Source organism: Lissotriton vulgaris, chromosome 6 (assembly GCF_964263255.1).
Source record: "Lissotriton vulgaris chromosome 6, aLisVul1.2, whole genome shotgun sequence".
NCBI lineage: Eukaryota > Metazoa > Chordata > Amphibia > Caudata > Salamandridae > Lissotriton > Lissotriton vulgaris.
This window is the reverse complement of record NC_141694.1, coordinates 513,867,029-513,879,247: the sequence shown is the minus strand read 5'-3', so window position 1 is coordinate 513,879,247 and position 12,219 is coordinate 513,867,029. Positions and strand designations below refer to the sequence as shown.

At 45.2% G+C, this 12,219-nt stretch overlaps 1 protein-coding gene across 7 annotated transcripts in view; it reads right to left on the bottom strand.

Annotated features, from left to right (window-relative positions):
• The window catches only part of MYO6 (myosin VI), a 924,144-nt gene that overhangs the window by 175,656 nt on the left and 736,269 nt on the right, over positions 1 to 12,219 (bottom strand). For all 7 annotated transcript variants that reach the window (XM_086926522.1, XM_086926523.1, XM_086926525.1 and 4 more), the window contains exons 26-27: positions 3,850 to 4,058; positions 3,646 to 3,724 (exon numbers count right to left, since the gene is read on the bottom strand). In XM_086926522.1, coding sequence (XP_086782648.1) covers positions 3,646 to 3,724; positions 3,850 to 4,058 — 288 coding nt within the window. The remainder of the gene's footprint in view (positions 1 to 3,645; positions 3,725 to 3,849; positions 4,059 to 12,219) is intronic.

Below are 12,219 nucleotides of genomic sequence, written 5' to 3'. Positions count from 1 at the left end.
TTTTCGAGAATATTTCCAAGAAATGAAAGAACAGATTCCAATATCTCTTGAAGAGAGAATAGAGCTTTAGATATTGGAGGAACGTTATCAGCAGTGTTATTGTTATTTCTAAGGTTGAAGGAGTCCATTGAGGGATCACACAAAGCGATAGGTGAAGAGATTTTTGACTGGATACTGTTAGTTGTTCCTAGATCCTTTTTCTCTATCGCAATAATTTGTTTGCTATTATTTATATCATCGAATAAAGTTACGCTCCCTCTGCTTTTTATAGGTGTTCCCGTTTTCAGATTGGTCGTTTCATGATATGACAGAAGAAAGTCTTTCGGAGTACTTGATAATTTGTTGCTTAGGTCCAATTCCAAACATTCCTCCTTGAGTTGTAAGCTAAGTTTCGTTGGGGTAGGTTTTGATGTAGGGTTTTTAGACTCCCCAGCAGAGTCAGTTACGTTGAGATTAATATCCTTACTTAGCGATAGCATATCTTGGTTTTGTTTGGGCAAGAGTGCAGAGAAATAAGCAGTAATGGCTGGTGTATGGGTTAAACGACCTTGTTTTATAGCTTTATCAGTGGTATTTCGTACTGCATTTTCCGTTCCCATTCTTTCGTTATAAACTGTCCGAGATCTCAGTTTCTTAAAACCCATTTGTGCTCCGGTTGTCGTCAGGGATAGTGAATCTCTTAAAACGTCACTGATATCGTTGGGGATTTTAGTTTGTAAAAGAATCTTAGTTAACCCCAATATACTCACAATAGGCAGATGAGGATATTTGCCACTAGTAGTATCGGTTTCGGTGAAGGCTGAGTAAATACCAGGAACCTGATATGATGATCGTAAATGGGGTGGCCCGTCCCGTCCTCAGTCGTCCACGGACGGCCACAGACGGCCCGCCCTTGTCCCGGGCTTCTCCCGGGCGCTACCCGCGCGCTCCCGCGCAGCGGTGTACTGGTACTCTATTTATTGACTGCCCATAGGAGGGGGCGTGGCCTTGAGGGAGAGCGTCACCAGGTGAGATCGGTGAGGCAGCTGCTGGGACTCTTGGGAGTTGGAGTCCAGCAGTCTGCCCGCTCGCAGCCCTACTTGCCTCGAGCCCCCAGTCCTCAGATGACAGTCACAGCAGGAAGCCCCTCCGGTGAAGCGGGACCCGCGAAGCGGGTCCGGCGGAAAGTAGCGCTTTACAAATGCGCTTCAGCAGCAACACAAAGCGCCGTGTCAGTCCTCCAAAGCAAGACACAGGTGCAGTTCAACAGGAAACGGTGCAGAAAGGTATCCGCAGTAGATGGAAATCCGGCGCCTTTTGCTGGATAGAAGGGGGTGTGGCCTTGAGGGAGAGCGTCACCAGGTGAGATCGGTGAGGCAGCTGCTGGGACTCTTGGGAGTTGGAGTCCAGCAGTCTGCCCGCTCGCAGCCCTACTTGCCTCGAGCCCCCAGTCCTCAGATGACAGTCACAGCAGGAAGCCCCTCCGGCGGAAAGTAGCGCTTTACAAATGCGCTTCAGCAGCAACACAAAGTGCCGTGTCAGTCCTCCAAAGCAAGACACAGGTGCAGTTCAACAGGAAACGGTGCAGAAAGGTATCCGCAGTAGATGGAAATCCGGCGCCTTTTGCTGGATAGAAGGGGGCGTGGCCTTGAGGGAGAGCGTCACCAGGTGAGATCGGTGAGGCAGCTGCTGGGACTCTTGGGAGTTGGAGTCCAGCAGTCTGCCCGCTCGCAGCCCTACTTGCCTCGAGCCCCCAGTCCTCAGATGACAGTCACAGCAGGAAGCCCCTCCGGTGAAGCGGGACCCGCGAAGCGGGTCCGGCGGAAAGTAGCGCTTTACAAATGCGCTTCAGCAGCAACACAAAGCGCCGTGTCAGTCCTCCAAAGCAAGACACAGGTGCAGTTCAACAGGAAACGGTGCAGAAAGGTATCCGCAGTAGATGGAAATCCGGCGCCTTTTGCTGGATAGAAGGGGGCGTGGCCTTGAGGGAGAGCGTCACCAGGTGAAATCGGTGAGGCAGCTGCTGGGACTCTTGGGAGTTGGAGTCCAGCAGTCTGCCCGCTCGCAGCCCTACTTGCCTCGAGCCCCCAGTCCTCAGATGACAGTCACAGCAGGAAGCCCCTCCGGTGAAGCGGGACCCGCGAAGCGGGTCCGGCGGAAAGTAGCGCTTTACAAATGCGCTTCAGCAGCAACACAAAGCGCCGTGTCAGTCCTCCAAAGCAAGACACAGGTGCAGTTCAACAGGAAACGGTGCAGAAAGGTATCCGCAGTAGATGGAAATCCGGCGCCTTTTGCTGGATAGAAGGGGGCGTGGCCTTGAGGGAGAGCGTCACCAGGTGAGATCGGTGAGGCAGCTGCTGGGACTCTTGGGAGTTGGAGTCCAGCAGTCTGCCCGCTCGCAGCCCTACTTGCCTCGAGCCCCCAGTCCTCAGATGACAGTCACAGCAGGAAGCCCCTCCGGTGAAGCGGGACCCGCGAAGCGGGTCCGGCGGAAAGTAGCGCTTTACAAATGCGCTTCAGCAGCAACACAAAGCGCCGTGTCAGTCCTCCAAAGCAAGACACAGGTGCAGTTCAACAGGAAACGGTGCAGAAAGGTATCCAATTTATTTGTGAGACTTCTTTGCAAAAGGGCAACTGACTTGAAGTTCAACTATTATTGGTTAAACATGCATTGCGGAATGGATTGTGCATTAGTCTTAAATCACAGGCGCTTCTTGCGCGAGGGCAGAGTTCATAAGCAATGTTACAAAATGATGAGGCCTAGCCATTAACTTTCCACTGGGCCTGCAATGTGCAAGTAGCTAGAGTCAACATAGTATAAATAAATGATGAAACATATTTCAGTTCTCTATAGATGTGAACAATTGTTTTCTGTATGCACATTATACCACAAAAAAGTAACAACATTGAAAGAGAGGGATTACTAATGCTATCCAACACATTGGTTCCTTTTCAATAGCTAGTTGTATTCTTTATTCTGGAAACCATTCAATATATCATAACATTCATGTTTAGCCAGTTTTCCCTACAGCCACTTGCTCCCCTACATGCCTTAATTTTGTCTCTCCATGTATTGCTTCAAATTCACCAAGGTTATCTTTCCATTCACCATGGCCATCTTGCCATTCTTTATGTACCTATATATGTAATTGGTCTTGGGCTATGGGGTCATCATGTACTAGCCCTCTCTGTCAACAGTCTCGGTGGCAACTGGGTTTTTTCAGAGGGTTAGAGGCAACAGCATCATTTTACACAGTTCCTGCTGATCCTAATGTTATGAGAAAGGGTTGTTTATAGAACAAGAGCCATGCTTCGTCCTGATCCCTGTCAAAAGCCAACACAAGTTTCTTATGGGAAAGCATAAACAGAAATCTCCTCCCTCATTTTGCTCTCTCTTAAACAAACACAAACACCTCCAAACAAAAATAAACATTTCCCCATATACATACACCCTCACTATCTCATCTCTTTAAACCCCAAAGAAGGACATTTCCTCCTAGTGACCAAATGTAGGGCACACACTATTCAGAAGTCGAACTGTCAAATGTTATATATAAATCTGAGTTGATTGGATTTTTGGGGTGAATGTGGTAAGAACAAAGTCTAAATTTACAGACTAAACCATGAATTAAGAGTAGCAAAAAGTAATTTCTGTTGAAAACTAACCTGCATCCGCTTTTCTTCCTCTTCCCTTTTTTTCCTTTGTTCTTCCTCCTGCTTTCGCTTTACTTCAATCTCAGCTTTGCTGATGAAGAGAAATCAATCGAGAAGATAAACAAGAAAAAATATTTCGTACTGTAAGAAGAGCAATATCTGCGACACATATTTCAGTCATTGCATTACATTCGTTCATCGTTATTCATCACTCACAGCCGCCTCTCGTCTTCTTCCTTCTTGCGAATTGCCTCCTCTTCTTCACGTCTTTTCCTTTCTCTTTCCATTTCCTCCTGAATGCGCTTTAGTCTTTCTGCTTCCTCCTCCTGTTGTTTCTTTTTCTGTAGGGAACTAAGAAGTTGTTCTGAACTTCTAACCAAAGAATCATGTTCCTTCTGTATCTGTTCCCTGGTCATTATTGTTGTCTGCAAGAGGATTAGAAGGAAAGGCAAATTACATCACATGGTTAACAAAGAAAACGTGCTAGCAATCTTCGCAACAAAATAAATTCTTTTTTTTAAACATGTACACCACTATATAAATAATACAACAAAAGATGTAAAGATCTTTCAAAATGCATGACTAATAGAAACCTAGCGCTCACCATCAAATAACGTGCTGCAGTATTCTCAAGGGGGGTGAATTCACCCAAATTTCTAAGGTCAACAAAATGACTGAATAAATAGTAACCCAGCCTCAAGCACAGGCAAAAGATTCCAATGACAGTTCAATATGCAATAATTTAAGCGTCAGGTGTTCCATAGTGGTTTTATTGTCAGCCTTCCGATCACTCTCTTTTAGCCAACATGAGTTTCGTTGCAAAGGAGTCCCACCCTATGAGTACATCAGGACTGTAAATTGTCCAAAAAATGTATACTTCACTGCTTATCTCTTGAATGGAATTCCTGACCCAAAGTATATAATCCAACTAGTAACACCAATCCATTCAATTGAATAAACGATCCACTTCCAGGGTACGTACAATCACCTCTCTTGGCCGCCTTGCATATGCGGTATCCCTCAGCAAAATATATATTCGAATATACCACATATGCAGGGTGGACAAGAGATACTCTGGGTCACGAATCCCAACCAAGAGATAAGGAGTGAAGTATGCGTTTTTGACAATTTACAGCCCTTATGAATTCGTAGGGCGGGACACCCTTTGCGACGAAACACGTGCTGGCTAAAAGATTTAAAAATGTTCAGTACAATCCAAATGCCAGGTTAAGTAACAAAATAAAACTATTTTGTTTAACAAGTAAACAAATTCATGTTGTGCTTCCTCATCACTATCCATGGATGAACTTAATGGAAGAGCTAACATTGCATACTCGAAAGTATGGCAGTGGAGTGAATATAGTGATTTTTTTCTGAAGTGTACTTCCTACCTAGAACGTTTCTGAATCGACTTTAAAAGCTTATTTTCGAATTACATTAATTTTATGTCAATCCGAAAATGAACTAATCACGGTGTTTAGAAATGCTAGCCACTAAGCTAAGACAGTCTTTCTTATAAAGCCCTTAGAAGACTAGGTAAATGAGTGGTCCAAACATTATACAAAAACTATGTGCTAGAAATTGCAGGCCTGATTCACAAATGTAAATGTACACTTTGTATAAGTTTAATATTACCTTTAGGTATTCACAAACTACGAGCAGAGTTTTACGACTCCACACTCCCTATACTTGTGTGTGCAGAGTTCTCTTCCCCAATTGCGGAGTGTCCAGGTGCGGAGAACTCCGCTCACATAAGTATAGGGAGTGCAGAGTCGTAAAACTCCACACTTACTTTGTGAATTCCTAAAGAACACGTTACTCACCTTCGGTAACGCCCACTGGCTAGGACGTCGACCGAGTCCATATAAGCCCACCCCGATGCAGACGTCAGTTTCTCCTGTGACAATTTTCTAGACCAAAAAAGCAGAGCCACTTTTATAAACTGCCCATGGAAACAGTGTGCCAAAAAAGGAGACATCTTTGTGTCAAGTAATTATGAACTCCTAATGAAATGCAATCAATGCAAAGAAAGGGACCTTTTAGGGAAAAAGAAACCAGTTTGCAGAAACGGGGAGGATGGGAGGGTCGGTAAGAAATCTGCAGGTATATCCTGTCTCTACCAGATAAAGTGATACCGAAGGTAAGTACTTATTTATCTGATAGAGACATCTAGCAACAGATTCCTTACCTTTGACTTAGATGTCAGAGCAATACCATTCCAGGAGAAGGAGCTGCAAACTGATCCTACTAAGAGTCCCTGAATAGAACTAGCCGGTCTAGAATACGAAAGACGAGACCATACAGTCTGAGTAAAGTAGGTGAGGAAGGTCATACGTGTCACCATAAGAACTGTGGTAAAAACCACTTGTAATTGAAGTCAGAAAGCCATCGAAAGGCATGGGTATAGCGTTACCCATTGCAGGGAAACAAAAATGTGTTGGAAGACAACAGGCACTATAAACAAAAAGACTACGCATCTCCTATGGTGGAATACGAACCTATGGTTGGCCGGGGTTTGGAGAACCAGAGGCAACAGCTAATGACACTGAGCTATAGCTACTTGCCATGAGAAAACTAATATTAGTGCCAAACCTGCTCAGAGAAATACAGACAATCGGGATCCCAGATACTATTCAGGATGGAGAAAGCACTGACCAATGCTGTAACATAAATATTGTGAAGGCACAGCAACAACTATTGGTATAGAACCAACTCGTGTATTGAGAAAAAAACTCCCAGAGACAAGTGAACACCACTGGTATCACCTAAAAGGCTGAACTCTTAGAGAAGAAAAAGAAAAACAAGTACATAAGTAACGACCAGGAAAGGAGCACGTACAGAAGCATATACGCATGCTAGATTTACATATATATCAGCCAAAGACAGAAGCTATACCACTAGGATGTCTGAAATATAGATTGGGACCATGCTGAGTAACAAGCAACATAATACGAAGATGCTATATATAAGAAGATGGACAAAGTGAAGGACATAACACGCCCCAGCAAAAGGAATGACTGTAGGATTATTTAAAACAATGCTATCTGACTAAACAGCCCACAATGAGGCTGCTGATATCAGAAGCTTGAAAGAAGAGAGCAGGTGGAAAAAAACCTTGCTGGCATAGAAAAAAGAAGAGCAGGCAACAACGTGGACCTGCAAGAATGTCAGGTGAATTAGAGGCAAACTAATGGAAGGCGTAGAACAGGTATTGAGAGTGAACATCCAATTGAAAGTTATATCAGACAGAGCAGGACCTGGATGAAGACTGTATCGAAAGGTAAAATACACAGTTCTCTAAGGACAGCAACCCACGAAAGAAGAAGTACCTATAGAAGAGCAGCAAGTGTTGAGTATAGGAAAACATTTTCCCACAGGAAACAGAGGAAATCAATGTACAGGAAGGAAAAAGCAAAGCACACCTACTGCCTTTATTATACTAATGTATATGGAGGAATAAAACTGAACCACCTCTTGATGGAAGGGAAGAACACGGCAAGAAAGGGGTATTCCCTTATGAAGAAAAGAACACCAGTAATAAAGCAGACGCAAAATAACTAACCCCACAGGGCTAGACACATCATGACACCCTGTAGTACAGAGTGTAAGGAACCGCCAGGAAGACTACGTCCAAGGGGAACAACCAATCCCCAATGCAATCTAATTCCAAGAAAAACTGAACTATAATGTGCAATGAACGTGCGCAAGCAACAAGGAAACCACTTTAAGTTAGAAGATCGCCACCAATACAGGAGAAGGCTCCATGACGGTGCCTTCAGAATAAATATTTAGGCACCTTGATGCCACAGGTGATGAATGAGCACTTGTAATAGGTGTCTGTGTCATCAAAGGTAGAAGGACTTGCCCGAAAGCAATAAATAAGTATCACCCATCCCTTGCAGAGAAAAGGAAGTTGAAGGGTAATGAAATCGGCAGTACAAGAGAACAGAGTCTAGAGCATGGCCTGCACATATTCTGAATGTAGGCAGGATGCCACAAACAAGGAAGACCAGCAGGGGACCATAATGAAGGACAATTCCTTTCCATAGAGAACACAAGAAGGAATATGAACTCATGTACCACAGATACCTGAGAGACCAGTGCCAAGAGCCCATCCTGCTGCGATAGAGCTAAAGGAGCTCACTTATAAAGTAAAGGACACAGCGATAAAGGAATGCCATAGCTGGGAACACTGGCTAGACCAGTAGCGGATGATGTATTACAGGTCATGGGCTTTACCTCTTGTCCCACTGCCCAGTTGGGAAATAAAAAGCCTCTCAGGAGAAGAACACCACCAAAGCAGAAGAAGAGGTAATGATCCATGGATTGAGGCAAACAGAAACAATAGTTACCTTGAGGAAGTTCTCATGCAAAGTGGTAGGTCATGTACAAGGGTTCCCAGGGAGGGAAAATTCTAAGCTCCCTATAAGGGAAATGAAAAGTAACAATCATATCAGATAATGCCCATAAGGCATACAGAAGATTCTCCACATAGAGCGGGGAACAAATTACCATATAGGTACCTATCTGTTCAGCATGAAGCTCATCTCCAGACAAAAAGAAAAACTCTGTTCCATCAGATGTAAAACCCACTTAGGGCAACAAAGAAAATACTGCCCATGTAGCAGGAGCTAAAAACCTGTTTTGGCAGACTTATAAAATAATATCTCCACAAGGCAGAATCACCTGACTGGATAACACCAGAAGGTGGGATGATTCCTTTGAACCCAAAAGGAAAAAACTGAAAGGGAAGGCCATGGGAGGGAGGCTGGAACTTGCTCTCAACAGGACGAAGCTATAGAACCCCACTCTGATATTGCCTCATCTTTAGAAAGAATCAAGTATGAATGTCTCCCTTACTACCTGTGCAAGTGGGGAGCTAAGGAGTAAGATGATATACAGTAAAGAACATAATTAAGAGTCCGTTCCACCCGGACTGTCCCTAAACCACCGCAAGGCAGCTTCGGCATGTGTGCCGAACAGGCGGACTCCATCAAAAAGCATGTACTCCAAAGTGGCTTGGACTGCTTCAGAAAATCCAGAGTTGCGAAGCCAGGCATGAAGGGGAAGTGCAACTGAATAAGCCATGGCTCACCCTAAGGAGTCAGAGTAGTCCATAGTAGTCCATAGGGGCCCGGGGCCTACTAAATCTAGTAGGCAATGGTCCAGACTTTTGAATAGCACTGGTCCACCTACCCTACTTCCCGGTGGTTTCTCCTTGAAGGGAAATGTGGAGGAGAGCTATTCAAGTCTGTGCCAGCAAATTACTAACTCTCTGGATAAAGTTGTTCCTTTACAGAAATCGAGAGATAGGCACAGGCCTGCTATGCCGTGGTATTCTAACGACCTTCTCCAATGGAAGCTACGGTGTAAACAGGCAGAAAGGGCCTGGAGAAAGTACTATTTAGAGTCTGCTAAAACTCTTTATAAACAATCACTGCTGGTGTACAAAGCTCAGATTAGGAATGCTAAAGCCAAATATCTTGAGGATATAGTGATGCAGGCATCTAAAAAGTCGCAGACTCTTTTTAAATCGTCAATGATCTTTCCCGCCCCGCATGTGCCACGAACAACATCCTCTCAGTCCCTATGTGATTCCTTGGCAGCAGCTTTTGAGTATAAGATCGCTAACATTTTAAGTGGACTTTCCAGCTCAGGTTCTCCCTGCTCACAGTCTTTGGCAGCTCCGACACCTATTCCCATCACAGGTGATTTAGGAGGATCGATTGGTCAACTACGGCTGGACAGCTTTATGATTCCCCCGTTTGTCGACTTTTGCAAGCTGGCAAATGGTGTGTCCTCAGGCTCTCCGTTGGATCCGCAGCCCCATAAATTCTGGAAATTCTTTCAGGAGGAACTTTTTCACCCTCTTTATTCCATCTGCAACCAGTCTTTCAGTACCACCACGGTTCTGGAGTGTTGGAAGCTGGCAGTGGTTTCCCCTCTTTTAAAGAAGCCTACACTTGATCCTATCTGTCTGGCGTACTATCGGCCAATCTCGCTGCTTCCCTTTCCTGTCAAAATCATGGAGAAACTCGTCACCCGGTCTCTCTCCAGCTTTCTGGAATCTAACACCTGTTTGGATGTGGCCCAGTTCGGCTTCCGGCCAGTGCATGGCACGGAGTCGGCGCTGGTGGTCGTGCTGGATGACCCTCGCTCGCGGGTCGACATTGGTCGGGCAGCCTTTTTAGTGCTGCTCGACATGTCTGCCGCGTTCAACACGGTGAGCCACACCACTCTTATCGGCAGGCTGGAGGAGATTGGGGTGGCGGGGTTGGCACGAGACTGGCTTGTCTCTTATCTCCAGAACAGACATCAAGTGGTGGCTTTGCCGCCTTTTAGATCTGGCATTAGAAGAGTAGGGCAGGGTGTGCCTCAGGGGGTAGCGATCAGCCCTATTTTATTTAACTTGTACCTCCGCCCGCTGATCAGCCTGATTAAGTCCTTTGGCATCTCGGTGATCAATTAAGCTGACGACACTCAGCTTATCTGTTCCCTTGAAAGCATAGATGCAGTGTCCAAAGAAACTTTTCATCGCTGCGTGTCAGCTACTGCAGACTGGTTGAGACACAACTCCCTTCAGTTTAATGGCTCCAAGACGGAGGTGCTGTATTGCTCATCTGACCGTATCCCACGCACTCTGCCGGAGAACTTTTGGCCATCTTCTTCTTTTGGTACTGTGGTGGAGGCGGAGTCTGCTCGCAACCTGGGGGTCATGTTCAGCCTCAATTTACAACTGGATGCTTTTGTCAATAAAACCATCGCCACTTGCATGATGTTGCTTCGCACCTTGCGTAAGATTCTTCCTATGCTTCCAGTTCAGGTGAGGCCAGAGGTAGTGCGTGGTATTATTCTCAGCAGGTTGGATTACTGCAACGCACTGCTTTTGGGTGCACCTGGCACTTTGATTAGTAAGCTACAGCGAGTAAAAAACATGGCAGCTAAGCTTGCTTTGTCTAGGCCGCGTGCTGCTTCTTCCTCTTTGGCGCTAAAAGACCTTCACTGGTTACTTGTCTTGCAGCGTATTCACTTCAAGGCCTCTTGCCTGGTCTTTAAGGCCTTGCATGATCAGGGACCAGTCCTGTTGCAGAATCTTTTCTCCTGGCACCGCACAGCCAGGCCTTTACGCTCCTCTACGGCATGTTTGGTAGCAGTTCCTAGAGTCCAGAGATTACGGATGGGTGGTCGTTCTTTTGGATATGCTGCTGCAAAACTTTGGAATTCTCTCCCCCTATTCTTGAGGAGCCTGGGGGAATTTCCATCTTTTAAAAAAGGCCTGAAGACTTACCTCTTTCCCAGGGTAGTGTAATTCTGTGATTGTGTATCTGGTCAGGTAGAGTCAAAGCTCCAGGATACCCTCTGGGTGATAGTAGCGCTATACAAGTGTGCAATACATTCATACATACATACATAGTGCATCTTATTGCAAACCTAGCTGCTTCTTACCTATCCTGGACTGTCTGGGCGCGTTATCCCTGAGACTGCTCCGGATGCGACATAGGAGCACCACTATCTCAGGATTTATTCTGGATTGTATGGTTAGGGCACAGAGGACCAATTCAATAGTTACCCTGCTGTGCGCAATGGCCTACACAGGGGCCCCACCTATATGATTTAACACGTAATTCAAACAGATTCAGATAACAATGTCCTCCTCCAAATTCATTTTGAGAGCTCACAGTTTGGAGTCTTCCTGAATGATTCAGATTACCGACCGTGCGAAATCTTTTCATCCTAGAATACGCTGTCTTCCCACTTCCTTCACCATGTCCTGAAGAAGACCTGCCATGACGCTTTCCTAAAAAAGGCCTACTTCAGGGTTGAAAGGTCGATGTTGTTATTGGTTCAGTTTTTCCAGGTCATCTGGTTCTGAATTAACAAGCAACCGTTCAATTTACCAGAGACATTAGTTCACCCTCCATACTGGCCATTTTGAGCTTTTTCTCCTTTGTACAATCTATATATAAATTTGTCTTACTTATGTATAAACCACACTCACTCCACTTATGTCACTGAGCACCGTCGTTTTTCACTATACTTAATGTCACCCCAGTCATTAAGTGAAATGTTGACAGCTTTATCGTACATGGCATAACAATGTTCCAAGTACATACATATGACGCAGCATAAAATTGTATGTTTTCTGTCCTCTAGTTCCAACTTAGCACTAATGCATTGTTACTATAAATGTTTGTTGTATGACTAAGCTCTTGAAATCCGAAGCAATTGTTCTCACCCGACAGAACCAATTGTAGCTTTCTATATATTCACCCACGTTCTGAGGGACACAGGGTTACCCCATTGTTACTATACAATACCGGAAATAAAGGCAGCAGGCACGCCACCAAACCCCACAATAAATGGGAAAATCGGCCCAGAACGCAAGCAGTATTTCTTTATCGCAATGCTGAGCTGGCTGAGGAGATGATGTTTCTTCCACGAGTAGATAACCTTCTTGACTCTCTGCCCGGTGAAACATTCAGGAGAACACTGGGGTCAGAGGAGGCTGTAGCAGCCTACACTGTGAAACTTTTTGATATTGGGTGCTGGAAAAGACAGGCCAGGTCTCCGGGAGCAGGCAGGTGT